At 34.2% G+C, this 27,140-nt stretch overlaps 3 protein-coding genes, 1 non-coding gene and 1 pseudogene across 7 annotated transcripts; 1 reads left to right on the top strand and 4 right to left on the bottom strand.

Annotated features, from left to right (window-relative positions):
* Nucleotides 1-2,811: 2,811 nt before the first annotated feature.
* On the bottom strand, nucleotides 2,812-3,031 carry LOC130996453 (small nucleolar RNA U3). The gene has a single exon (XR_009092626.1). It is a non-coding gene; the product is annotated as a small nucleolar RNA U3 (small nucleolar RNA).
* Nucleotides 3,032-12,249: 9,218 nt separating this feature from the next.
* LOC130993810 (DNA damage-repair/toleration protein DRT100-like) lies at nucleotides 12,250-19,212 on the bottom strand (annotated as a pseudogene).
* Nucleotides 19,167-20,867, top strand: LOC130992638 (GDSL esterase/lipase APG). The gene is made up of 5 exons (XM_057917359.1): nucleotides 19,167-19,532; nucleotides 19,625-19,755; nucleotides 19,839-20,072; nucleotides 20,157-20,412; nucleotides 20,491-20,867. The coding sequence occupies exons 1-5, from the start codon at nucleotides 19,298-19,300 to the stop codon at nucleotides 20,682-20,684; spliced, it is 1,050 nt and encodes a 349-aa protein (XP_057773342.1). The 5' UTR covers nucleotides 19,167-19,297; the 3' UTR covers nucleotides 20,685-20,867.
* Nucleotides 20,868-20,879: 12 nt separating this feature from the next.
* LOC130992601 (polyadenylate-binding protein 6-like) lies at nucleotides 20,880-23,681 on the bottom strand. 4 transcript variants are annotated; one of them, XM_057917301.1, is made up of 8 exons: nucleotides 23,237-23,525; nucleotides 22,678-22,987; nucleotides 22,301-22,554; nucleotides 22,098-22,208; nucleotides 21,749-22,002; nucleotides 21,543-21,662; nucleotides 21,283-21,447; nucleotides 20,880-21,136 (listed from the first exon to the last, which is right to left on the bottom strand). In XM_057917301.1, exons 1-8 carry the CDS (start codon nucleotides 23,424-23,426, stop codon nucleotides 21,077-21,079), a joined length of 1,464 nt encoding a protein of 487 aa, XP_057773284.1. In that variant the 5' UTR covers nucleotides 23,427-23,525; the 3' UTR covers nucleotides 20,880-21,076. The 4 variants fall into 4 exon arrangements, with proteins under 4 accessions (XP_057773284.1, XP_057773285.1, XP_057773287.1 ...); XM_057917302.1 differs by having other exon boundaries at nucleotides 21,749-21,999; nucleotides 23,237-23,523; XM_057917304.1 differs by having other exon boundaries at nucleotides 20,920-21,136; nucleotides 21,297-21,447; nucleotides 23,237-23,681.
* A 168-nt stretch (nucleotides 23,682-23,849) lies between these two features.
* Nucleotides 23,850-27,063, bottom strand: LOC130992577 (protein CHUP1, chloroplastic). Its single transcript, XM_057917265.1, has 5 exons — nucleotides 26,678-27,063; nucleotides 26,293-26,547; nucleotides 26,157-26,194; nucleotides 25,024-25,758; nucleotides 23,850-24,913 (listed from the first exon to the last, which is right to left on the bottom strand). The coding sequence occupies exons 2-5, from the start codon at nucleotides 26,444-26,446 to the stop codon at nucleotides 24,101-24,103; spliced, it is 1,740 nt and encodes a 579-aa protein (XP_057773248.1). The 5' UTR covers nucleotides 26,447-26,547; nucleotides 26,678-27,063; the 3' UTR covers nucleotides 23,850-24,100.
* Nucleotides 27,064-27,140: the final 77 nt, after the last annotated feature.

Raw genomic sequence — 27,140 nt, 5'->3', positions numbered from 1 at the left:
TAAAATCCTAACTTCGCGTCAAATATGGATTTTTGGCAATGTTTGTGTATTTAGGTGCAATTTTCCCTCCATTATAGGAGTGGAGCAAAATACCGAAAAATCGGTATACCGCACTTATCGTACCGAAAAAAATACCAAAAATACCGAAATTTCGGTACGGTATTGTACCGTACCGAAAATTTTCGGTATGACAACGGTTTTATTTTCCCCATACCGCGGTATACCTATATATACCGATACCGCGGTATATGCCAAAAAATCGGTATATACCGTTGTTTCGGTATATACCGAAAAAACCCGTACACCGTCAGAATAAATTATATATATATATATATATATATATATATATATATATATATATATATATATATATATATATATTTAATTAGTGGTAAATTATTAAAAAAAATCATAATTACTAAAAAATTAATGACAACTTATAAAATATATATTTATTAATAATTAAAAACATGTAAATAAATTGAATAAATATGAAATAAATTGCATCTATGTTATTTAACTAAAGAACTGTGAAAAATATACAAGTATATTATGGAGTATAACTATACAAGTATGAGCTACATATATATCTATATTTATATGTCTACATACTATAATTCTAATTCTAGAATAACTATATCTCTAGAATAAGTTATATATTAAATTAACTAATAGATAATAATAAGTCATAAGTAAATTTTGAAAAGTAAATAAATTGAGTAAATATAAAACTCAAGCAATAATTACAAGATCTACTAGGTTATTGATGAAATTAGAATATCAATATATAGTCAATTATAATATATAACTATATAAGTGTGAGCTATATAGTTATATTATATATGTAGACTATAACTATAATTTTAGAATAAGTTAATTCTACGGATGTAAAGTAAACAAATCGAATTGAAGCGAATATTATTGAATTCGATTCACATTCGTAAAAATTATTTCATATTCCAATGGTTACTCGAATATCTTTCAAATTTTATTTGCTATTCATATTCTATTCGTACACTGATTCGCGAATATTCGAATCGAATCAAATATTCATTTCAATTTTTTACAAGTATATTTTAAACAATATAATTCGAAATAGTACTTCCTACTATTTCATTTGACTTCTTACTATTTAATTCAAAATATGAAATACTTTCGTATAAATTGAATTTGAAATCAATGTTTTTAATGCTTTGATTAATATTAATTTTTATTTAAGTAAATATTATTTTTTCTTTATTTTACTTTATATCTATTTTATTCTTTATTTTTAAATACATAATCGAGCATTATGATTTTTGAATCATATTTGATAACTAATCAAATCAAACAAAATATTCATATTTGTATTCGAGTTAATCACAAAATTTCGTATTTGAATTGAATACCAAACTGAACCAAAAATATTTGATTCATTTAATTAAGGGAAAAAAATATAATTATGTCATTTTTCTAATATAAATAAATGCAATTAATATCAAACAATGAAATACTTACTATATTTTCATTAAATTATTATTCAATACTCATTAAATCCTTGAATATAAATAAAAACAATATAATGCATTATTTAACAATATATCTCATAAAAAGATAAATAATAATATAACTATTTATTAAGTATTGAATACATAATATATATAATTTCATTGTTATCTAAGTTGATAATTTAACTTAATTATAGTGTACTAAAATAATTTTAAAAGTTATAGGGTTACGTATATATTATGTTATATATAATAAAAAACTATATACATATTATATATTACATATATTGATATTAATACACCAATAATTTGTCCTCAAGGGGACCAACCGGTGCGACTTTCTGTCTGTGAACAGTGAGGTCTCAGGTTCAAACCTCACTGCTTCCCCTCCCCAACTCCCCCAAGTCAAAAAAAAATATACACCAATAATTTCGATATACCGTAAGGTATGGTATACCGACTTTCGGTATGGTATACCGCACTATCGGTACGACAATGGTATGGAAATTCTCATACTGAATTTTTCGGTATGCCGATCTTCGATATACCGAAAAGTACGGTACGACAACGGTATGGAAATTCTCATACCGCAATTTATGGTATAGTATCAGGTATGACGGAAAATTTTCGGCATACCGTACCGATCCACCCCTAGTCCATTATGCCACTTTCAACAACATTTGGGAAATGCTAGGAGAAAGAGCTCTATAGAATGGTGGAAATCTCTGTGGATTTATGTTGTTTGGAACTTATGGAAACATAGAAAATGGGTGATTTTCAAGAATTTGCCGAGTTGCTGTGAGAACCTCGTCGAAATGATCAAAGTGAGATTTTGGTTTTGGATGTCAAATTTATGTCCTAGCGTCGCTTGTTTTAGTTTGAGTGATTGGATTTGTAATACGTCTTGTTGCCTTGAGTTGTGATTTTTGTTTGGTTAATCGTTGAACTTTGTACTTCTTTTTGGGTTGCCCCCCTCGTGCGTGAATGAAAGTTTTATTTACCAAAAAAAAATTAATTTAAATTTTTTAATAGTATTTAATTTAAAATTTGTTCGTATTTAAATATTAATTGAATAAAAAAATATTTATATTCAAATTTGAATCATAAAAGTTCAAATACAAATACTGAATTTTGAATATGCGTATCAAATCAAGCAAATTATTTGATTCATTATACCCTATTATCTTGAATGTTGGAAGAAATTTGAAGAAAACATTAAAAGAATTGAATATAGAAATTTGAATAAAATAGAAAAATAAAAATATCTTCAATATTAGAAGAAATTTAAATAAAACATTAAAAGAATAGAATAATAAAAAGTAGAAGTCTGTCAGACAGCTGCAAGACCACCCCAGTTCAACCAAGTGAACCGAGAACGATCCTCTACTGGACCAGCGGTTCGGACACCAAACCCACTGGTGCGGTTAATCACGCTCTGGTCAAGCAGCCATGGTTCATCCACCAGACATGGTTTCCTGTCTCCTTAGAAATCAAGAATACAGAGGTACGAGCCTATAGAACAGATCCTGTTCAAGTAAGGTCGTGACCGTCTCTCTGCTCTTCACCAATATATACGCGTCAAATTGCTGGGTTTTTTTCGATGTGGGATAGATAAGTTCCTTCATTTTGCGAGCTGCCTATTTAATTCAAATTTAATCCATTAAAGACCTTACTTCCTTCCCCAACCCCAAAACGAAACTCCACACACAACAGACACGAATTAATTAGTTCGATGACAAAAGAATCCAAGCCTCTCAAGAAAATTAAACCAACTTGAAATATAGTAACACAGAAAAGCAAGCTGCCTTCAATTAATTCCACACGTAGTTTGACTTCCAAACAATCGCACAACACCGCATGTTCTTGTTGACTTTAATTATTGGATTGGGTCAAACAAACATATCTTTCTCCAATACACACACAACCCCTTCTCCTAAAAACTTGTGATTTAATTCTGTCATGGCGATTAGCAGCATGGTGCCTCTGCTCCTCTTCCTCTTCGTCTTATCACCCATCTTTCCACCTGCTGGTGCAGCTCAATTTACCGGTACCAAAAAAAATAATCCATCTCTTGATGTTTTGTTTTTTTCTTCTTAATTTCCTTTTATTTAATTTATGTAATGCAGAGGTGCTGGCGAAGATGGGTAGGTGCCCGGCTTGTTTATGCTGCGAACCTCCACCACCGGGGTTGTGTTGTCGTTGCTGCGCCGCCGCTTCTTCCCCCTTCGTGGTTCAGACTAACAATGGCTCTCCATGATCCACCCCTAAACTTTTTGTTTTTATTTCGGTGAAGATTCAAAATAAATGACATGTTCAACGACTTTATTACTTTAGTATGCGTTTAATCATATTTTGTTCTAAATTTCAATGAAGGATCGAAATAGATACAAGTTTTACAAATCTATTGACTATTGGTATGAAGTTGAATTGATTTTATGATTGCAAAGTGCGATGTGAGTTTTATTTTTCTTTTCGTGGTTGAACATTGATGGATTTTGCTTTTCTCGTTACAGTTCAAAACAGTGTTGTGGAAGATTAATGCAAGAGAAATAGGTAGTCAGTTTAATTAGAATGGCTTCCTTAATTATAAAATTCAATGGGCAATTCTATTCATAGCCCTTCGTTAGTATAGCTTCCATCTAAAACAATGATACATAATAATTTTAAACTTACTATTGTGCCTCTACAAAATCAAAACAACAAACAAGCAATTAAACATCAACTATGAATGATCTCTCTTTCATTGAAGATTATTACTACAATGGTGATTTTAAGACAGCGACAACAGACACATATATAAGGGCATCAGAGCATCCACATTGGGGTTATATGATAGCTTACTTGATGAGGGGGGACCACATTGTGTAAGGAGGCTGCATTGAGATTACATGATAGCCTACATGATTTTTTTAGTTTTGATTTTTATGATTTTCACTTAAATTTAATTGCACAAATTTAAATAACACATTTTACTAATAATTAAAATTCCATTAAAATAAAAAACCTAAAAATTACATAAAAAATAAAAAAATTAAAAACATAATTAAAATTACATAAATTAAATAACACATTTTACTAATAATTAAAATTTCATTAAAATAAAAAACCTAAAAATTACATAAAAAATTATAAAAAATAAAAACAAAATTAAAATTACATAAATTAAAAGAGAAGATAAAGAGGAGAAAAAAAGGAAAAAAATAATAATAAATTCAAACGGTCAAAAAAGGCACGTAAACCGAGGCAGTCAAAGATGCCTTCAAATTTCAAAAATCGAATTTCAGTATAGTTTATTTTTTTTAAAATAGGGCGCGTGTAAAACACGCGCCAAAAAAATAACGCTATCGGGCATACACGATCCATCGTGTAGCCCTCGTGTAAGGCTGCCTTGCAACTCCTTACACGAGCAACGCCTTACACGATACCTTACACGAGTAGGTGCTATCGTGTAAGGCGTTGCCAATGCTCTCATGCTCGAAAGGAATTCCAACATTGAGCAAAAATGGTTCGGAACTATCATTTTCAACTTTCTTTTTCCATCAAATCGATTGCAAGAAACACGACATTCAACATCCAATTTCGTCCTCCATCCTAAAACCACCACTTTGAGGTCGATCTTTTGATGACAATGTTTTCAAGATCCCAAATAAATAACTTGTTCTCTAGAAAATCTATAGACATTTTCGTATGTTGATAATGTGTATTATAAGATATTTAATTTGAGGACTATGACTAAGCTATAAGATAAAATAGTAAATTCATAATTATTATTTATTATTTTTTTAAATGAGGGTTATACTGAGTAAAACATGCCATGAATATAATTACCCATTTCAAATAGGTGACTCTATATATTTAACTCTTTATATAGTCACTATCTAAAATAATAATTAGAAATTTATCTTATATTTTACCCTATATTTAAATATAGAAGCTATAAATTAGGGCTGGGAATTTCGGGATCGGGTATCGGGTACCCGATTACTCGACCCGAAAAAATCGGGTATTGGGTACCCGATACCCGAAAAAATCGGGTTCGGGTTCGGGATCGGGTATTTAGGGTGTTAGAAAATCGGGTATCGGGTATACCCGATCGGGTATCGGGTATACCCGAAATACCCGAATTAATTAATTTAATATATTTTGAATTATTTTAAATTATTTAATACATTGGTGGCACAGCTGTAATCCAATTTCGGCCCTTCCCAATCCCAAATTTCGCAAATTTCCAATGCGAGCCCCCAATTCCAATTTCGGCCCTTCCAATTCCCAATCCCAAATTCCAATTTCGGCCCTTCCAATTTCGCAAATCCCAAATCCCAAATTTCCAATCCCAACTCGCCCGGCCGCCCCCACTCCAGAATCGTTTCCGTTTCCGGCGACCCAGCGGCGCCCCTCGCCAGTGAGGAGCTCGCTCCCAGCCTCCCCAGCCGCGACCTCGCCTAGTCGCCCCTTTGTTCCGCCGCCGAGCTTGTTGCCCCGCAGCAGCCGTGCCGCCAGTGGAGCCCCGCAGCAGCACGCAGCAGCTTGCTGCCCCCGCCAGCCGCGACCTCGCCCAGCCCCCCCAGCCGCTTGTTCCGCCGCCGAGCTTGTCTACGCCTTTTCTTCTTTTTTTTTTTGTATGAATTTTAAAAGAGGTAGCCTCATTTGAATTTGCTGAGTCTCGATCTGTATTTTGTATGAATTTTCTTGATCTGTATGAATATTGTATGAATTTTCTTGATCTGTATTTTGTATGAATCTCGATCGGGTATTAGGGTACCCGATTTCGTTTTCGGGGTCGGGGTCGGGTATAGGGTTTAGGGGATTTTCGGGTTCGGGTACCCGATTTTTTCGGGCAGGGTACCCGAACCCGACCCGATTCCCAGCCCTACTATAAATAGTAAAATGGGGGCTATGAATAGAATCAACCATTTCAAATGGGCTAAAAAATCATTAACCTTTAGACGGGCTGAGATATTAAAAGTCCAGCTCAGAGATTTAGGCCTGTTAGGGCCCACACCTAATCCGTAACTAGCAAGAGTAGGCCCATTATATTTAAATTCGCCCATTATACACACTATATAATTATGCATATATTATGGAGTAGAATATATATATATATCTATAGGGTTAGCTTATATTGAGATTTTAAATATTTTGAGATTTTGAGATAAATGAACATATCAATAAATTCTTTGAACATAACCAATATAACTCATGAACATATTAATCTATTTAATTTATTTAAAAAACACGCCACTTGTAGGGATTGAACCCCAGACCAACGCGCGTTCATAAAAATTAATTGACAAGTTCATCAAAATGTACTTATATGTTCATTTATCTCAAAATCTCAAAATATATATAAATCTCAATTGAACCAATTCCTATATCTATAATACTATAAAATTTTGCAGATACTTATGAGGAATAAGATTATATGATAGAAATATATATAATGTAAAAGTAATAAAGAGCCGAAGAGAAAGATAGTTGTTATTAGAATTTGGGCATGCTTTATTACAGTATTTATATTAGAATGGACTATTAAAAAAAATTGAAAAAAAGGTATCAATTCAGTCTGTTGGAAAGTTGCAAAGATTTGAGTGTTGTAACCATGACTATTCGTTTTGATCCTATTCAAGGGGTAATCTTTTTCTTAACTAGTATTTCACCCGTGTGTAAATTGTTGTAGTCTTTTTTTTATATAACGCTAATTAATTATATATTAATTAACATTGTATTGTGTTAAAATAATAAATAAAAATTATTGTGTTATATTGAAAAAAAAACACATAACCTTTAACTAAGCAAATAATTTATTTTTTAATTATACTATTACAAATATGGGTGCAATAATAATAATAATAATATAATTGATGAGTGTGGAATTAATCTCAACATAAATAATATAAAAATATAAAAATAACACAAGTATTTAACGTGGTTTGATCGTTAAGATCTACGTCCACGGAGAGAAATCCGAGAGAATTTACTATTTGTGGAGTTATACAATTATAGAGTTGAATAATTATAATGAATCGGCCCCTAATTCTATACATAAGAGTCCTATTTATAAGTTATTAAGTGGACCTAGCCCTAAAGCTCATTAAACAGTGCAATTAGACCTAAATAGTTGACATGGCTGGAGGTGCCAAGGGTGGCATTGACATAGCTGGAGACGCCAAAGGTGGCGTTGACACAACTGCCACAAATGGAGGTTAACATAGCTGGAAGCACCATGGGTGACGTTGACATGGATGCCACGGGTGTAGGTTGACATATGTGTTACAGGTGGCGTTTCCACGGGTGGACTGCCAACGGTGGTCTGCCAAGGCTATGTTGTCACAGCTGATTCTTTGTTTTTATTTATATTTTTCACCCATTGTACTTGACCCAAGTAGGTGAACGTAATTACATCATCATCATCATCATCAATAATAATAATAATAATAATAATAATAATAATAATAATAATAATAATAATAATAATAATATGTAAAAATGACAATTGAATTATTAAATAAAGCATGGTAATACAAATTAGTAAATTTATAAGTTTTGAAAAACTTTTTTGTAGACAATATTCATTGTACTTGATATGGTATTATTATGTTTATCACATGCTGAAATCTCCAAGGCACTCCGACTCTTTACTCTTGAAACAGCAACATAAAGTTGACCATGAGAGAATACTGATTTCTTTAGAAAAAACTTCACGTATGGCATAGATTATTCTTGACTCTTCTTGATTGTTATGGCATACAAAATAATAAGAGGAAATTGTCTCTATTCGAACTTGAATGGAAGTCGTGAATCTGATGGAGTCAGAGACATTCTAGAAATCAACACTTTTTGGCCAGAATTAGTATCGGTTAATGTTTTAGCCTCCAACATGTTGTTACCAAGTCTTTTAATCACCACACGTGTTCTATTACACACTCCTTGAGAATGGTCAATGTTCCTTAATAACATGACCGAAGTTATGACCATCAAATTTATCTTGTTATTTGAATTTTGTGGATTAAAACAACAATGAAGTCCATATAAATGTTTATTATGTATTTTAACACTTACTTATTTTTATGTTTTAAAAACATAATTATCTACAATCTAGGTCATGATTAGGCTTGTCGAACGGTTCGAGTTTGGATGCCCGAATCAAAATTTTCAATTAGTAGTATTCAAGATCCTTGCTTCTATTTCAATTAGTTGAACTCAAACTCAAACATAGACATCATGTAATTGATACAATAAGTTGCAAATTTATTTATTACTACAATTTACTGATTAGCATGAAAATAAATTAAATTAGTTTCCAGTATTGAAACAATGAACAAAAAGACTCATAGCCGCAAATATTTCTCTAGAGATCGAACCAATTCTATCTCAATCACTAACAAAGCAATACATATTTGTGCTAACACAAATATAATAATCATTTTCTCGTATTATATACGTAATTTCTTCCATCCCAAAATTTGTCTCTTACACAAATTCAAGAAAAGCAATAGAGTTGTTACACTTAATTTCATTCCATATAATATAATTGCCTCCAATTGCAACACCACATTCATACTATAATATTATTGCTTGTACAGATTTTAATTCCACGATTGATTATGAGAGATTTTAATTTCATTCCAAGATTTTAAAGATATTCAAAAATATCATACACAAATACACAAAGAGATAGATTTTAGGAGAGTCATATCAAGCACTACCTTGAAACACCAAGTTACCTTCAAACTTGAAGTTGCTAACATAAATATAAAATATAAACGTATGAACCTGAGGCAAAAGGTTTCAATTTCGAGTCAAACATCACCTAATCTTTAAATTTATTTGTTTAACAATAAAAAAAATGCATGAGAAGAGATGATGAAATGAACAATGTAACAGGATACAGAACCAAGTGATAAGAGTTAAATTGTCATACCCTTAATTTATTATGTACATGATCAACATTTCATCTAACGCATGAGAAAGAAGTGGATCTTAGATTTGTAAGAAATTTATTAATTATGATATGATAGAGGTTGTTCGTTAAAAACAGAGCCAATGCTGTGAAGAAGTATGAAGTTGTGCCAATAAATACTACGGTTATATAAGAAGAACAACAATGTATAATATATTTATTCCGCATTAACACTTGGATAAAACAAATATGAACAATAGATTATTTTATATAATTTTTACATTTGAGACGTACATAAATTACTTTGCAGTTTAGGCATAAAATTTGCAGCTCTTCATTCCTTTTCATTGTCTCTGCATTTGCTTTTTCAATTTCAACAAGCGCATATAAGTCGTGGCATCAAAGATGTTGTCTCAAGAGAAATATAATCGGCGACGGGGAAGACATTTATCAGCTGGGGAAATTTACAGAGAGGATTAAGAATTTTGCAGAGATTTTGAGAGACATACAAAATAGAGTGATAATATTGTTGATTTTAAGATATTTATATTGTGATTTAAGGTGGCGAATCAATAATTGCTTGATTGACAAATCTAATTCTATAATTGATAATTGATTTGGCGTACATATGAAACTTTGAATATTTTTAGCCTCAACCTTTTTATAATCAACAGCTTCAAAACATAAATTAAGTCAATTTATTTCTATATATAATCTTATAATTGATAATTGATTTGTCGTATATATGTAACTTTGAATATCTTTAGCCTCAATTTTTTTTTTTCTAATCAACACCTTCAAAACATAAATTAAGTCAATTCATTTTTTTTTTGGAAAAAGTCAATTCTTTTCTATATAAGTTTAAGTAACTCATTTTAATTATATTTAAAAAGGTAATTATTTTTAATTGACTTAATTAACACACTAAATGCATTTATATTTGTACAATTAAAATTAATGCATTTATATCAACGTAATTAATGAGTGTGTTAACAAATTTTAAAAATAAAAAGATAAAAAAGTAGAAAAACAGAAGTTACTATTTACGGTAAGCCGACTTTATTATTATATATTATATAGATAGATTTCTATATAAGTTTAAGTAACTCATTTAATTATATTTAAAAAGGTAATTACTTTTAATTGACTTAATTAACGCACTAAATGCATTTATATTTGTACAATTGAAATTAATGCATTTATATCAACGTAATTAATGAATGTGTTAACAAATTTTAAAAATAAAAAAATAGAAAAACAGAAGTTACTACTTACGGTAAGCCGGCTTTGTTATTATTATATAGATAGATTGACTCTCTAATTACGAAAAAAAATATGGTAGTATTTGTTTGCAAATATTTGTAAACTAATGTTATTCCATACCCTAGCATCGACATTTAGGGGAGTATAGCAAGTCAATGATTCTTTTCAAAGTTTTAAAATAATAAGTTGGATACGTAGGATAACATCTAAATGTATATTTATACTTAATAATAGCGCAAATTTCATAGCTTAGTGACATTATTCATTTTTATAGAGTATGAGATTAGGGTTCGATCCCAAATTCGCCATTACCAAACTTCAAAGAGTAAGTATATAGTATTTGTGCTTAATTAAATAAATCGTGTCACTGGAATTTAAGGAACTAAGAGAGTTTTTTTATATATAGGAATTGAAGGAATTAAGGGAGTTTTTTTTTTTTCTTTTTTCAATGAAACCTAGTTCAAGTGGCAAAGTTGAAACACCCAAAAACTCTCATTTGTGGTTTTTCCACTTTTGTGTGGGTAGCGATTCCGCCTGCGTATAATTATTTTTCCACCTTTATGTGGTGTAAAGGTTCCGCTCGCGTGCAAGTTGTTTATTTAATTACTCCCTCTGTTCCATTATAATAGTCTCATTACTTTTGGACACGGAGATTAAAAAATGTGGAGAAAGTAGATAAAGTGGATTGGTGAAAATTATTTAAATATCTATATATCTATATAATATATAAAAGATGAGTTTTTTCCCTCCATTTTTTTTCTCTCTCTTTTTCTTTCTCTTATCCCAACAAATTTTTAACAATGTTTTTATATTTTCTTATATTTTATTTTTTTTAAACATCGTCAAATTTGATTCATGAAAAAAAAATATTAAATATGCATCTTAAATTTAATATTTAGAATAAAAATCATAAAAAGTGAATTTGAAATGAAAATTTTTAAAATTTAAAAGATTTTATTTTCTCTCTTCATTAAAATTTTACAATTTTTTATTTATGTTTGTGTATGAAAATATCTATTTTTTTATTTATTATGACGCGTAATACTATATAATAATATGCGTAATACTAATTTTTATTATCAAATAATTTTAAAATTTAGTTAATAACTATAATTATCATTACACTTTATACAAAGTTGAAAATTTACATTCTCAAATTCAGGATTTTATTGAGTAATTGGTGTGGATAATTATATTTTATTTTTAAAACATATTTTGTAGTATTTGTTTATATTTATTTATTTAGATATATCGTTTAATTTTGATGTCCGTCGTGCATCATACGAATGTTGAATGGACATACTAGTTAGGTATAGAGATGGAATATATATATATTTTTGAAAAAACAGAGATGGAATATATTGCCAAAAGAGGAATGAGCCATTTATAATGGGACATCCCATAATGGAAAGTGAAACATTTGTAACGGGACGGAGAGAGTATATAATAGATATCTCTCGTAATTTTAAAACAAAAATTCTTTTTTTTTAATGATTAATTTAGAGTATAACTTAAAAATAAGTTCCATCAAATGATTGCGCTCGATTCCTTTTCTTTTTAGGGTTAAGTATCAAATTCACCCCTAACATAGAAGCCCTTATCACGTCTAGCACCCTATAGTCGAGTTCGGGTCAACTAAACCCCCTCCCTAAGTACTTAATTTCCTCCAATTAACCCATCTGCCCTAACTTTTACTTAACGTCGTCCGTTTTTTTTTTTGAATAGGTGGGGCCCACCCTTCCACCATTTCTCTTCGTTACCAGATGGTTATGGCTGAAGTCGAGGTGACCGATGAATGTCGCCGCCGATATTGATTTTGGAATTCTGCCTCTCATATTATTGTAAGATAAATTCAGCACAGTGAAGTACGATCTCGGCCCGAACCCCTCTGGATTCAAGCGCGTTCCTGCTCAGATTCAATATGCTTATTCCTGATTTTATCAGCGTCGTAAGAATCGGGCCGGACATTCTGCTGCTGTCGAGGCTTAGTGTGGCGAGAACCGCCATTTTGCCCAGACCGACGGGGATCGGGCCGGAGAGCTGGTTCAGAGATAGATCCAAACGAAGAGGCGGTAGATGTAAGAGATCGAGACCGGGATGGGGCCGTTGAGCTTGTTCTTGCTGAGCAAGGCTCGACTCAGCATCCTCAATTTCTTGAAATTCCTAGGGATGGTGCCGAAGATTTGGTTGCCGCGGATGTCGAGATGCATAAGCGAGGAGAGGTTGGTGAGCGAGCGGGGGATGGTGCAGGAGAGCTGGTTGTCGGAGACGTTGAGCACGCTGAGGCGGCCGATGTCAGTAGGGATCTCGCCGGAGATCTTGTTTCCGATGAGGTCGAGGATTCGGAGGAAGGGGAGGAGGCGATAGGGCCAGAGATGCCCTTCCAGTCGGCGATGGTGAGGCTGGAGAGGCAGGTGAGCTTGCAGATGGCGGAGGAGATCTAGCCGATCATGTAGCCTGCAGATCGGGGAGGAGGGGTCACCGATCTGAATGAGAATTTAGGAAAGGAAGATAAATGGTGGAAGGGTGGGGCCCACCTATTCAAATTATAAAAAAAAAGCAAAAAAAAAAAACGGACGACGTTAAGTAGACGTTAGGGCATAGGGGTTAATTGGAGGAAATTAAGTACTTCGGGGGTTTAATTGACCCGACCTCGACTATAGGGTGCTAGACGTGATAAGGGTCTCTATGTTAGGGGTGGATTTGATACTTAACCCTTCTTTTTATTGCATTATTGTTTTCTTTTTCCCTTTTGAATGTACATAAAAATTAGAGTACAACCGAATGTACTGTATAATCGGGTTAACCTGCACTCAGATCTTAACTCGCATCCTGATTCAAATTGTGTAAATGATACTATTCGATTATATAATTAACACTGTCTATAATTGACAATATTTGGTTATATAAATGACACTGTAACATTTTAAAATGTTATAGTGTCATTTTCAATCTTATATTGTCATTTAAAATATTATAGTGTCATTTTCAATCTTATAGTGTCAATTACAGGAAGTGTTATTTATATTTTTGAATAGTGTCAATTATACACAATGTCGTTTATAATGTTATAGTGTCATTTACACGCAGTGTCATTTATATAACATAATAATATTAATTACTGACAATGTCATTTGTATATAGTATCATTTATACGATTTGAATCAAAATGCAAATTAAAATCAAAATGCGAATAAGAGTTTAGATATGAATCAATTTGATTATACTGTAGACCCAATTTATACCAAGATCACCTCTAGAATGTAAACCTTGCCTAAATGGCTAAATGATCCAAAGTATAGTACGAAACATTAATGTATCGGTGACAATTTTTGTATTGTTTATGTCACCATTTAAACCTTTACTATTTGCCTTTTATATTGGTACCTTTTAAAAAAAATTAATAATAGTTTTCATCTTTCTCGCGGTGACTCGGCGGAAAAATGAAAAAATTGAAATGTGTTTTGTCGTCTTTTTCTATTAGTAATTAGTAATTAGTAATTGAGTATGGCCGTATGGGGCTATTTAAACTTTTATTGAATTTTTATTTCCTTTTTCTATTCCTTATTTTAAAGTTTTGTGACACGGATAAGGTGACCGCTTGATAATAATAAATTGAAACAAACGAAGTTAGAGATAGAATGGTGATAGTACACCCGAAAAATACATGAATGAATGGTGATGTGAAATTAGGAATGAAATACATAATTATTTTAAATATTTTATTGACGTGTATTTATAGATCATATTTATTTTCGATTCAATTACAAATTCTCCAATGAAATCGAAAATTGTTAATTTTTATTTTGATATATTTGAAATTATTTTAAAAAGAATTCAGTAATTTAATGTGAAATTAACTTACTGATAAATAATAAATAATCTAACCTAATTGTAAATACGACATGGTAATATTATTAATGTAAATATACGTGAAAAATATTATATATTAAATTTAGTTGTATTCTGACTTAAAAACATAAATTATGGAATCGTAAACACTAAGCACACCCATAATAATATTATATAATGTAATTAAGTTTAATTAACTCGGTTACAGTAAAGGAAAAACATTGAACAAATTTACATAATTTATTTTCGGACTTTGTACTCATCGTGAATTTTCCCCTAAAAACTCGTGGTACTTAAGGCCACCGAAAGTAGTTAGGCCATGAAAAAGATTGATTTAACAACATATAAATAATTAAATAAGGCCATGAAAGTGCCATTTGATTAAGACCTATAATTATACTCCGTTTGAATAAAAACTACATCATCATTTTCTTTTAACTGATTAAATGAGTCTCCGTTGTTTGAATTCTACAACAAAGGTTACCAATGTTTGACAAGCATATTAATTTATTTCTTTAAGATAATTTATAAGTTTGATATTTTTAATAATCATTTTTCTGTTGTCAACGACTCGAAATTTTATTAATTTATCCGTCTATTTAATGATAATGGACAGAACCATTTATTTCATAGGATTTTGCGCAGTATCTTTGGAAACAATTTTACAGATTGAATGAATTTCAATTTCATATTGTTTTTATTTTCGACTTATTCTATACAAAATACATCGAAAAAATGTTTATGAAAAGAGCTTCATCGTAGAAACTAAAAGAAAGGGTTTTATTTTGTTCAAAATATTAGTTTTTTTTTTCATTAAAACATACTTCGCTTAGTCTCTCATCAATATATAAACACAAGGAGTTAGTATTTTCTTTACATCAACCCACCGAAACAACTAACAAGTGTACACAATTCTCAAATAACGTGTTAGGCCATAAGAGAACCTCGATCGATCCATGAATTGCGAGCCTTAAACATAACAGAGCGCACAAAAACATTTAATTATTGGATAAACAGTTTTCATTTCATGAAATATTTAGAGCTTAATAACTCAATCATACATTTGGAAAGTAAGCCCACTGGCCACCGGGTCCTCACTTAAGTGAAGTGACCCGGGTTCGATCCCTCTTGGGAGCGAATTGGAGATTGGAGATATAAGGTGGATTTGGTGAATGGAGAGATAAGGTGGTTCTTGGAGTGGATGGGAGAACTAATTACTAACATCTAACATGACTTTGTCCGATCAAAAAAAAAAAAAGTATTTTCTTTACATATAAACTAAAATCGTCTTTGCGTATTTTCTTTACATATAAACTAAAATCGTCTGTGCTATGTCCGCATCAAAAGATTCAAAACAATACATGCTACAAAATTCACAGAGATGTATACAAGGAAACATTTTTTTTCCCAAAGATGGACCAAAACTTATACTTCTCTCTCGAATGTAGACATATCTTTTAGCAATTCAAACAATCTATTTTTCTAACACTAGTTTTACAATAATTTTTATTAAAAAATAATAAAGGGGTAATTACGCCGAATCCAATAGACTTTGACCCGATTTCAAGCTTTACCATGAACTTCAATTTTTATCTTCAATTCCCTAAATTTAAACACTTGTTCAATTTTTTTCACATTTTTCATAAATTCCCAAATTATAAGCTGACATGACACTTTCTAAGGTGCCGAAAATATGACGTGGAATTGTCGGACAATGAACAAAACGACGTCGTTTAATCCTATATTTTTATCTCTCTCACTTTCTCTCTCTCAACCCTGACTTCCTTCTTGGTCGCAGCTGCCTGACAGGCTGACACCCTTACTTTCGCCGGTCACCGCCTGACACACGACGGAGCTACCGCTGCTGTGTGAAGACAAGGTGCAGTTGTTGCCGCCACATGCCGCGAATCGGAGCAGGGGATGAGCTACACAAACTTCGCCGTCCTTCCCTGTTCAGTCGAGCTCACCGGAAGTCGAGCACAGTAGCAGCGGCGGTTCGCAAAGCCTAGAGCCAACGATCCCTTTGCGCCTCTTTCCCTTTCCCTTGAGGAGATCCACGGAGGGCTCGTCCCACCACTGGAGGAGATCCCCGCTGCTCCACTTGAAAAACCAAGCAGATCGACTGAGGCGTCGATCTACCAGATCTGTCGCCGCCTGCCGCGAATCGATGCCTTACGTGTTGATTTAACTAAGCTGATGGAGAAGCATTCAATGGGGAAGTCGGGGCGGTGGGAAGCCATAGCTAAGGGGTTCAAGGGGAAGCATATTCGTGGGGGACTTCCGGCGGAGGCGGCGACAATGTTTCACGATTCGTCGGCTACAGTGGTGTTCCATCGGACGGAGGTGGAGGAAGGGAGATGGATGAATTTTATTTTATTTTATTTTTATGTTTCTTATTTTTTCATATGTCAATTTTTTAATTCATATAGGCATCATGTCAGTTTGATATTGCCACGTAAGAGTTATGTCAGCTTGGTACTGATCATTAGAGCTTAAAAGTGTGAAAAAATTGAATAAGTATTTAAATTTGAGGAATTAAAGGTAAAATGTGAGGTTCATGGAAAAACTTGAAATCGGGTCGAAGTTCATGAATTTTGACGTGGTTAACCTTAATATAAATATCAACACCCTGCCACTACGAGGTTGGACTTAAACCATACCATGCATCTCGTATATATATACTGTAGTCTGTATATTAATAAGTCCTAAAAAGTTAATACTTAAATAGTTAATTAACTATTGATAACTACTCAGTGTGAACCGAATATTTAAAACTCTAATTACCTGCTCGAAATTCAATTAATTAATTCCTGCTAGGTCAAATCAAATTTGAACCTATCCCATACATATATGTTCATTCCGACCCCACACTAATCCCAATAATTATTTTCACTAATAAATTGCCAGCAAATACGATTAAGTCAACCGAATTCAAATCCCTAATTAATTTAGCCCCCTTCGAGCACCTACATTCAATTATACAAACCTAGATCAACTGCACTATTTAATTAGACAAACTAAGTAATGAATTTTCCTTCTATGACATTTAAGAGGTGATGAGTTTCTATGTAAATAAAAAGGTATATATAGGGTTCAAATTCGATCACCCCTTTTCTCAGGTAAAAAAAAAAGAAAAAAAAAAGAAACTAAGTAATGAATTCTGCACATGAATTCATTAGATTTGTTAAATACATTTTTTTTCTTGGACTTACATTACATTTATTACATCTGGTACATAAAAATACGGCTAAGGATTTGACTTTATTTCAGGATACAAGTCCAATGAAATGGACTAATCTATGTCTACAGATTAGGTTTTTAAACTATTGAACCAATTCGTATTCCTATTTAACAGTATGTGATTATGTCATTTACTTACTTCCTCAAAAAGTTTAGCTTCATTTAATGCACTGTTTTATTAAACTAAAAACTGAAATTTGAAAACCACAGATACGTACATAGGTATGTTATGTATATGAATTATGTTTAATGATGTTGCGCCACATAACGCAATATACGATCATCCTTTTTATTTAAAAATTACTCCATTTATTTCCCAATAACTTAAAGTTGGGAGTAAAGCTAAAAGATAATGGAAATGTAATCAAGTTATAACTCCAAGCGTTTTGTAGAAAGACAAAAAAAAAATACGAGTATAATTGAATTGAAAAATATCAGACTCGAAACTTACTTGTATATTAGCGAATCTCATTAAACGAACATGAACAAGTTTTTGTCTAATGGAGACATGAACAACTTACTTGCATCTCAAAATCACATAACTATATAAGTACACATGAGATCATCCATCTATCCCACTTTTGGTATCCCATGTCCCACTTTTAATTTGTTATAATTGTTAATTAATAATTTTTTCTTCAATTTTAATTTATTGTGTTCTAATATAATTTAAAATTATTTAATCAGGGTTTACTCACCCACTTAATTAGAGTTTATAATTTTTTATATGTTTATTTGAGTTAGGGTTAATTAATTCACTGATAAATATTAATAAGAATTCATTATATAATACTAACATTTTATATTTTTATATTCAACATCGAGATTATATATAATCTCATCCGACAAATTCCTACCATTCCTAACATTATAATTATCACATGGTTCATTGGCAATACTTGACTTTTGGACCATATATTGCATCACATACCAGATTTTCATCCCCCAAAAAAGTTTATATTTTACATCACATACCAGATCTTCATTCCCCCACGAGTTGATCAACCCAATTTATTTTTCACCTATTTTAATTATTCAGACACTCATTACATCCGATGTATCCACTTAAAACCCGAGTGTCAACTTCAAAAATAAAATGCATGAAGATGACGAGTAAAGACACACAGTTGTCCAAAACACAGCGTCAACAAAATTAACTCACATCACATGCAAACATTATTACAAACATATGTATATCTAATGCATTTTCTGCCTATATCTTCCCAACCACTTCTCTGCTGAGATATTTCATCACTGTTGCATGGCCATAATTGTGTGAATCATATCCACAACTAACCAAAAAAAAAACTTGATCTAAATAAACTAAAAAAAAAAACCCTCCTCTAATTAAGATATCCTTACTTACAAGCTAGAAGAAATGGTGTGGTATATTTATTGCATTGCATCATCGCCTTCAATGCCGCAGAACTACCTTTTGAGCAACTCATTAATGGCGATCCCAACGCTCATCACTCAAACACGTATAAATTCGAGTACGAGTGAGTTAGTTTTGAGTGAGAAACACAAAAATTAAAAGAAAAAGAAAAGGAAAAATATGGGAGGTTTTTTAGCATACGCGTTAGCTATTATTGCTGCCGTGCTGTGCAGCTGCGCAAACTCTCAGTTAGTTCCGGCGATCATAACGTTCGGAGATTCGACGGTGGACGTCGGAAACAACGACTACATTCACACCATCTTCAAGGCCGACCACCCTCCCTACGGCCAGGATTTCTCCAATCGAGAACCTACTGGAAGGTTCTGCAACGGCAAATTAGCCACCGATATCACGGGTACGTCCTAAACCCTAAACCCTAATTTCAATCGAATTTCAACTTCATGCATCATCACATTGTGCAACAAAAATCTGTTTGTTTGTTCGCAGCTGAGAATCTCGGATTCACGGCCTACGCGCCGGCGTATCTGAGCCCGCAAGCGTCGGGGAAGAATCTTCTTCTCGGAGCCAACTTCGCCTCAGCCGGCTCCGGATACGACGATAACACAGCAGAATTAAGCGTAAGAGAATCGAATCTCTATCAATTTCTGCTAAAAACTTTTTCCTTTTTTTGCTAATTAAATTAATTATATTTTTTTTGCAGCATGTGATTCCACTGTCGCAGCAGCTGCAGTATTTCAAGGAGTACCAGAGCAAGCTAGCGAGCGTGGCAGGGAGCAAGAACGCATCATCAATCATCAAAGACGCATTGTACCTCATCGGCGCCGGCAACAGCGACTTTCTGCAGAATTACTACGTCAACCCTTTCCTCAACAAGCACTACACCGTCGATCAGTACTCCTCCTATCTCATCAACATCTTCTCGAATTTTGTCAAGGTACGATTAATTAATTAATGATTTTGATTTCAATTTCAATTTGAAGTCCACGAAGTTGGAGTAATTAAGAATGATTTGGAGCAGAGCTTGTACGGACTAGGAGCAAGAAGAATCGGAGCCACTTCACTGGCGCCAACAGGCTGCCTCCCTCTAGCAAGAACCATATTCGGGCAGCACGAGAGCGGCTGCGTCGCCAGCTTCAACACCGATGCTCAGCAGTTCAACAAGAAGATCAATGCAGCTGCTTCTCAGCTCAAGAAGCAGCTCCCCGGTTTGAAGATCGTCATCTTTGACATCTTCAAGCCCTTATACGACCTTGTCTCCAATCCCAAGAAATTTGGTATGTATATATATACATCTTTTTCACACAATGTGCTTCTTCACCTGCGCGTCTTCTAATTAATTTCCTTTTCTGTAGGCTTCGTGGAGGCGACAAGAGGCTGCTGTGGGACAGGGACCGTGGAGACAACGTTTGTTCTGTGCAATCAGAAGTCGGGAACTTGCAGCAACGCCACCGAGTATGTGTTTTGGGACAGTGTTCACCCCTCTCAAGCTGCAAACCAAGTTCTTGCCGATAGCCTCATCATCGCCGGCATCTCTCTCGTTGCTTGATACCATATTTTCTGTCTTTTTACAATAGTACAAACAGTCAAGATTTTTCTCTTTTACTTCTTCATCTTTTCTTGTGTTTTACATCTTGATGAAAAGTCTGTAAGCTTTTGTTGTATTATTTGTGATCATGTTGTCTTATTTACACACAATTTCGATAAATCTAAGCTCCTGTTTACGGATAAATGAGCTGCAACATATTGGAAACACTGAAAATGGACACATACGGATAACCAAAATTGAAGAACAGTGCTAATAGCCTTGGCACTTTGCACCACATTAATAGAGAAGAAGCATCGGATCACATCACTAAACAAAATATGATTCTATGTTATCAGTTTGAGGTTCTAAGATATCAACAATTATCATTCCCGCCTTCAGATTCAAACAGCATCTCAGTGTGCGTTCGTGATCATCTTGGTTGAGAGCTTCAGGCTAGCAGATCCTGTTTTCTCCTACACAAACAGAGATGGCAGTGTTTAGTCATCCAACTTCAAAGAAGTTTGTTAATGGAAAGATTTAGTTGAATTGTTTGTTAAATTCACTATCTATTGATAACAAAAACAGAAAAGTAGGTATCCTTGAAACAGTAATCACAAACCTGAAGCGTACAACCTGGCCTTATCGTGATTATAGTTCTGCTGGTGGAGAGTTCCTTCCCAAAACCATTGCTACCGAGCTTCATTGGGGATAGCAGTTTTTGAGCCTCCGGCATATCCAAATACCCTTCTTGAATATATCCAACCAGAGTAGCAATTTCCTTAGGCTGTGTGCAATCACAATAGATTATTTAATTAACTAGTCATCAAGAGTTACCTTCTGGACTTATATCACAAAATTTGACAGTTTTGAATTTCTTACAAATTTCAGAGTTTTGATGGCAGAGACTACCTTCCCATCACCCTTGCTACCGAGCTTCAGTGGGGATAGCAGCTTTTGAGCCTTCGGCATCTCTCCATTCAGAGCAGCTACTTTCTTATGCTGTGTACATCACAAGAAATGATATAATTTAACTAGCCATCAAGAGTTATTTACTGGACCTAGAACAACAGTTTTAAATTTCTTACAGATGCATCAAAGGTGCCGTGGAGGTTCTGAGGTATGATGGGGTAAGATGCCTTGAAAGGACTACTAGCAAAGTATTGATATAAAGTAGAATGCAACGTGGTGCTCGGTTGCTTGAATGGAGCTGGACCACTGAAGTAAGTAAAGTTGCAGAGCTGTCGTTGCTGACACTCAGCAGCATAAAATGGCCGACGTGGGAACTTCTCACAGGGCTTATGCAACATTCTGTATTCTTGCTCTTTCAGCTGAGCTCCTGCTGAAAAAGAAACGAGACAGCCAAACTAAGGTCGGAAAAATCAAGTGACTGAAAGTATGCTTCAAACTATAGTAGAAAATTTGAGAATTCCATACCAGTTAGTGACTCCTTATTGTGATCAGTATAGGTATTTCCAGACATTTGCCCAGCATTATTTCTTAGTTCAGATTTCTTCATAGCTCTATCAACAACGATATTCTTGAATCCTAAACCAGGGAAATCTATCACTTAGTTCTTCAACTTTGGAAGTAAAATGGCTATTATGAAACACAGTTTGTGAAGGATAGTTGAATGTTACCTAGCTTTTCTCCATTGAGAAACTCCATGGCTTTTTTAGCCGCTTCATGCGAATCAAAGTTGACAAATCCAAATCCTTTTGAACTGCCCTTCTCATCCCTCATTATCACAGCGTCTGAGACCTTCCCATACGCTGAAAATCTATCTTTGAGGACATCTGCTGTGATATCTTCGTCGAGATTCTTCACATACAGGCTCTTGAAACACCCCTCTGCACCATTCCTTTCATTCTTCCTCAGAAATTTGGTGACATATCTGACATAGAAACTACATATTATAGTTCTATCCACATACTATATGGAGTATATCTTTGTGTGTGTGTGTTTGTCAAGAAAGTAAATAAACAAGAATTTTAGTTACAGAAAGAAGCAGACTCACAATTTCTTGCCTGCCAGAATAGCGTCATGAAGAGCAGTGCGAGCTGCCACAGCAGAATCCTCTGAATCAAATTGAACGAACCCGAAACCCTTACTAATTCCGTTCTCATGAGCAACTTTGCAAGAAACTACCGTTCCATATTTGGAGAAAGCTTCTTCCAATATGGGACTGGTGACCGATTTGTCAAGATTCTTCACAAAGAGGTTCGCATTGTTATCCTTTCTCGCAGTCGGATCCCTCTCATTCCACATAACCCTAATCGGTTTACCCTTCATCAGAGTATGATTCAGGCATTTCAGAGCGGTGAAAGCTGAGAAATGAGCCAAGAATTTCATCAGAAACTAGGCTAAATCATCTCAAGAGAAAAGGAAGATAGCTAGAAATTACATGTCATTAAACAAATTAATCGATCCACAGAAATACTCAAATACTGCGAAGTATCAGAAAATATGGCGGGAAAATTAAGATGCAATCAAGGGCATGAAACCAGACGCCACTGAATCAGAATAGATAATTACTATATGTCAGAACATAAACACAAGGGAAGATTGAAATGTACCGTGACAAGGAAGCCAGAAATTGACGTAAGCGTAGCAGAGGGACCTGCCGGAGGGCTTGTGGCGGCAGAGATGGACGGATAGCAGCGGAGCAACGCGTGAAAATGTGTCAGTGAGATCTTTCTCGGTGACATCCGGGTGCAGATCACCCACGTAGAGTGAGCTTCTTAGCTTCTTTCCGTTCGCCGCCATTTCTTACTTCAGCGAGAGAGAGAGAGAGAGAGAGAGAGAGAGGAGGGTGGAGTTGGGTGAATTTGAATTGGGAGGGAGAGAGTGTTAAAGCTATTTTGTCATTTTCCTTTTTCTGTTTTAAGTTAGTTATAAGTTATAACCGACGTCATCCGCTGCGTCCGTAAGGAGTAATACGGCGTCGTCGCTCGGTAAGGGCAGGATTGTCTTTTTGAGGAATTAGTTATAACTTACCAAAGATGGCAAGTTCATTGATTTTTTTTATCAACAAGTTCATTGATTTTAATACACTATTAATCTATTGTAATTTTATTCACAATCTTTTTAATTGCAAAGTGTTTTTTATATATCCATTTTATTAAAAATAGATAAATTTTATCATAATTTTGTAAAAGACATAATAATAGATTTTTAAATACCAATGTCAAGAGGGCTCAAAAAAAGAAGTTTAATTGCAGTTTAAGAGCAAAATATGGAAAAATCACACGTGAACACTTTTTTCTTTACAAAGCATCCTCTACCTATTTTGATTATCAAGTTTTACATATTTATGATATTTCTGATCTATTTGTGAATCACGCAATTACTAAGTAAAACCCCAGCCTTTCTCTACTGGTATATTTTGGGGTTAGGAAAAGAAAAAAGAAAAAAGAAAAAAAGCTCAAAAAATAAAGTGATCAAAAGGAACCAAAAGAGACTGATCTTCGTCTAAATGCTGGTCTAGGACGAGACTCCTTCAACGCCTTAGCATATTTCACGAGCTCAGTTTTTGCAGCACTCTGAGCTTCGTTGTCGTACCCTGCTACCGCGTCGAAGCTTCTGAATATACTCAGAGAAACATCGTCACTCATCCTTCTAGAACTTTCTCCACCAGCATTCTTCTGACCTCGCGAATGCAGGTCGAAAGATTGTCTTGACGAAGTGCCTGATGAGGTCGTTGCTGTCTTCGTGAGGCCATCACCAGCGTCGTCTACAGATGCAGCTCTCTCCCTGGATGAGGATGGCGTTGTCTGAACATGATGGCCATCGTTGTCTTTTCCTCGCAGCAGCTTCATCAGCTTGGCGAAGACTCTCTTTTTGCTCCGGTGACTTGCATTGCTGTCGCAGAAGCTGTCATTTGGGAGGTCATCGGGCTCACCAGAGTCTGTGAGATACGAGGCCTGGGATATGGACCAGTCATCGCGATAGAAATCACCAATGTCCAGATCCTTGCCACTGGAGCAGCCTTCTCTATTTGCATATGCAAGAATGAGTTTCTTTGCCTTTTCCTCCGACTTGGGGCTTAGCGTCTTGCTGAGGTCCCTAGCTATGGTTTCATCCGGGCTGGGCTGATAATTCCTCAGCTCGTAGCGCAGACAAGCATTTATCCATCGAAGGTAGACGAGCTCCTCAACATCTGTGCACCGGTCAGCTTGGAGCTGGTCGATTTCCTTCCTGAAATCTTCGTTTTGTCGCCTTAGAAGCTGGCTCTCTTCTTTAAGTGCTTCAACCTGATTGAAAGATGTTGAAACATCACAAGAAATCCACATAGAAATTTCATAATCCAGTGATGAAATGAAGATAATCAAATCAGATAATTGTTGTGAACAAAAATTTATACCTCTTTATCATCTAAAGCAGATTTAGCAAGCATTTGTAGGCTCTCTACTTTCCGAGCCAGCTCCAAATTCTCAAGCTTCAAGCTCTGATTACACCTCTTCGTCTCCTCCAATTCGTGTGACTGCATTTGCACATCTCGATCAGCTTCAACAACGGCCTTCTTGTCCTGATCCTGCATCTTCATCACTCTTTCTTGAAGCCTCAAAATCTGCTCCCTGTTCTGTTCAGCTTCGAACCTAAGCTTCTTCCTCAGCAGTGTTATCTTGGCTTGCGCAGATTCAAGCTCTGCAACGACCTTTTCATGATCGGCCACTTTAGCCTGCAACCTTTTGTTCTCCGACTGCAAGGACTCGATCTTAAGGTTATAGAGCTTAGCCTCCATATTGTGCACTCTTAGCCGGTTTTGAAGCTCCAACACAGCATTTTCCTGTTCTTTAAGGCCATAGTACTCGAGCAGTTGATTCTCGAGGATCTTCTCCCTTTGCTCGAGAATTTCAACCTTACTCCTTAGGCTTCTGAGCTCTTCTCCCTCATTTTCCTTAACTGGTTCGACATTGGGTTCTAAAGATTGTCCATTCTTCCTCCGAGAAGCATCATCCGTTGCCATGTCATATTCTTTTACGAGCTGATCCAGCTCGTGAAAGAGAAAGCCATCTCTATCTTCGACGCTTCTACCATCACTAGAGGAGACCTCACTTAAAGAATTCTGAGAAGTAACTTTTGGGATAGTTAGGTTCTGCAAGAAGAAATAGCATTTAACTCACATCAATAAGAATACTTGTTTACTAATCAAGAATAGAACTAATTCACATACTAGGGAAAGCAGTTAGTAACAAAATATTACTTGGTTTTGCAATTACTTACACAATATTACATAGCACATCAAAGTAGTTGGAAACTTCATTACAACCAAAGAGCCAAAAAACAAATATCTTTAGCTAATCCAGCAATTACAATCAGCAACAGGAAATGAGATTCAACTCACATCAATAAGAATACTTGTTCACTAATCAAGAATAGGACTAATTCACATACTATAAAACTACAATCTAAACCATATTTCAAGAAATAAAAAACTCAATTAATTGCAACAATCTATCAATCATCTCAGACAAGAAGAAGATTAAGCAGTACCTTAGAAGCAACTTCTGAATCAGCCTGGCTGCCCTTACCTATATATGACATATATAATTCAACCAAAAATCAGTCTCCCCTATAAATTAAATTCTGAATTATCAGAATAAAATGGAATAAAAGAAAGATATATAACCTGGAGAAGGCAGTGAAGGTTTTGGTTTGGGAAGCATAATTCTTTTGCTTCTGAGAAAAGTAAAGACAATCCCACCAAGGGAAAAAGCCAAACCTACACCTAATTTGAAAAGCACAGGGCTTATGGGACCATCCCTTTTACCTTTCACAGACATTTTCAGACAACAAAAATTCAAACTAGGAAATTTCCAGACAAACACAAACAAGATCACACCCAGCAAAACCCAAACCCTTCTTCTTCTTCTTCATCTTCCATCTGAAACATTAAAGAGCACAACTTTATCAAAAACCCATTTTAGAAAACACATAGAATCTCAATTCTAAAACACCCTTCTTCTTCAATTCAAGAATCCCTAAAAAGATGAAAAAAGAAAACGAGAACTTACTGATTGACCAAGAAATCTGCTTCTGCAACGGATGTTGGTGGAGTTTTTGACTAAATTTTGAGCTGCGCTGTTTGAATTGAATTTCTATTTTCAGTTTCTAAAATAAGATTAGTCGTTTTGTGATTTGGCGTTCATTAATTTGCTGGAGCATTAAAGTTGAAGAAACAGTTGCGTAGGAGCAAGCTTCAATAAAATTATTCTACTTTGTGCAGACTTTTGTTGTATTAATATTACCCAAGCCATCAAATGTTTGTCTTATGTCATATTTAAGAAACAAATTAAATAATAAAGTTTAACAAAACTGTCTCACGCAACTTTAAATTTGAAACTTGATGGGGGGAAGTAAAATGATCATATTTTTTAATGAAACTATTTGAATAAAGTAAGAATTAGCTAGTTCTGTTTATATTTAAAGAGAATACCTTTTCTCTTGGTGTTTTAGTTTAATCGTTTGCTTTAGGAT

This window comes from Salvia miltiorrhiza, chromosome 7, assembly GCF_028751815.1.
Source record: "Salvia miltiorrhiza cultivar Shanhuang (shh) chromosome 7, IMPLAD_Smil_shh, whole genome shotgun sequence".
Taxonomy (NCBI): Eukaryota; Viridiplantae; Streptophyta; class Magnoliopsida; order Lamiales; family Lamiaceae; genus Salvia; species Salvia miltiorrhiza.
The sequence above is the reverse complement of the archived record's forward strand: the minus strand, read 5'-3'. Positions and strand labels throughout refer to the sequence as shown.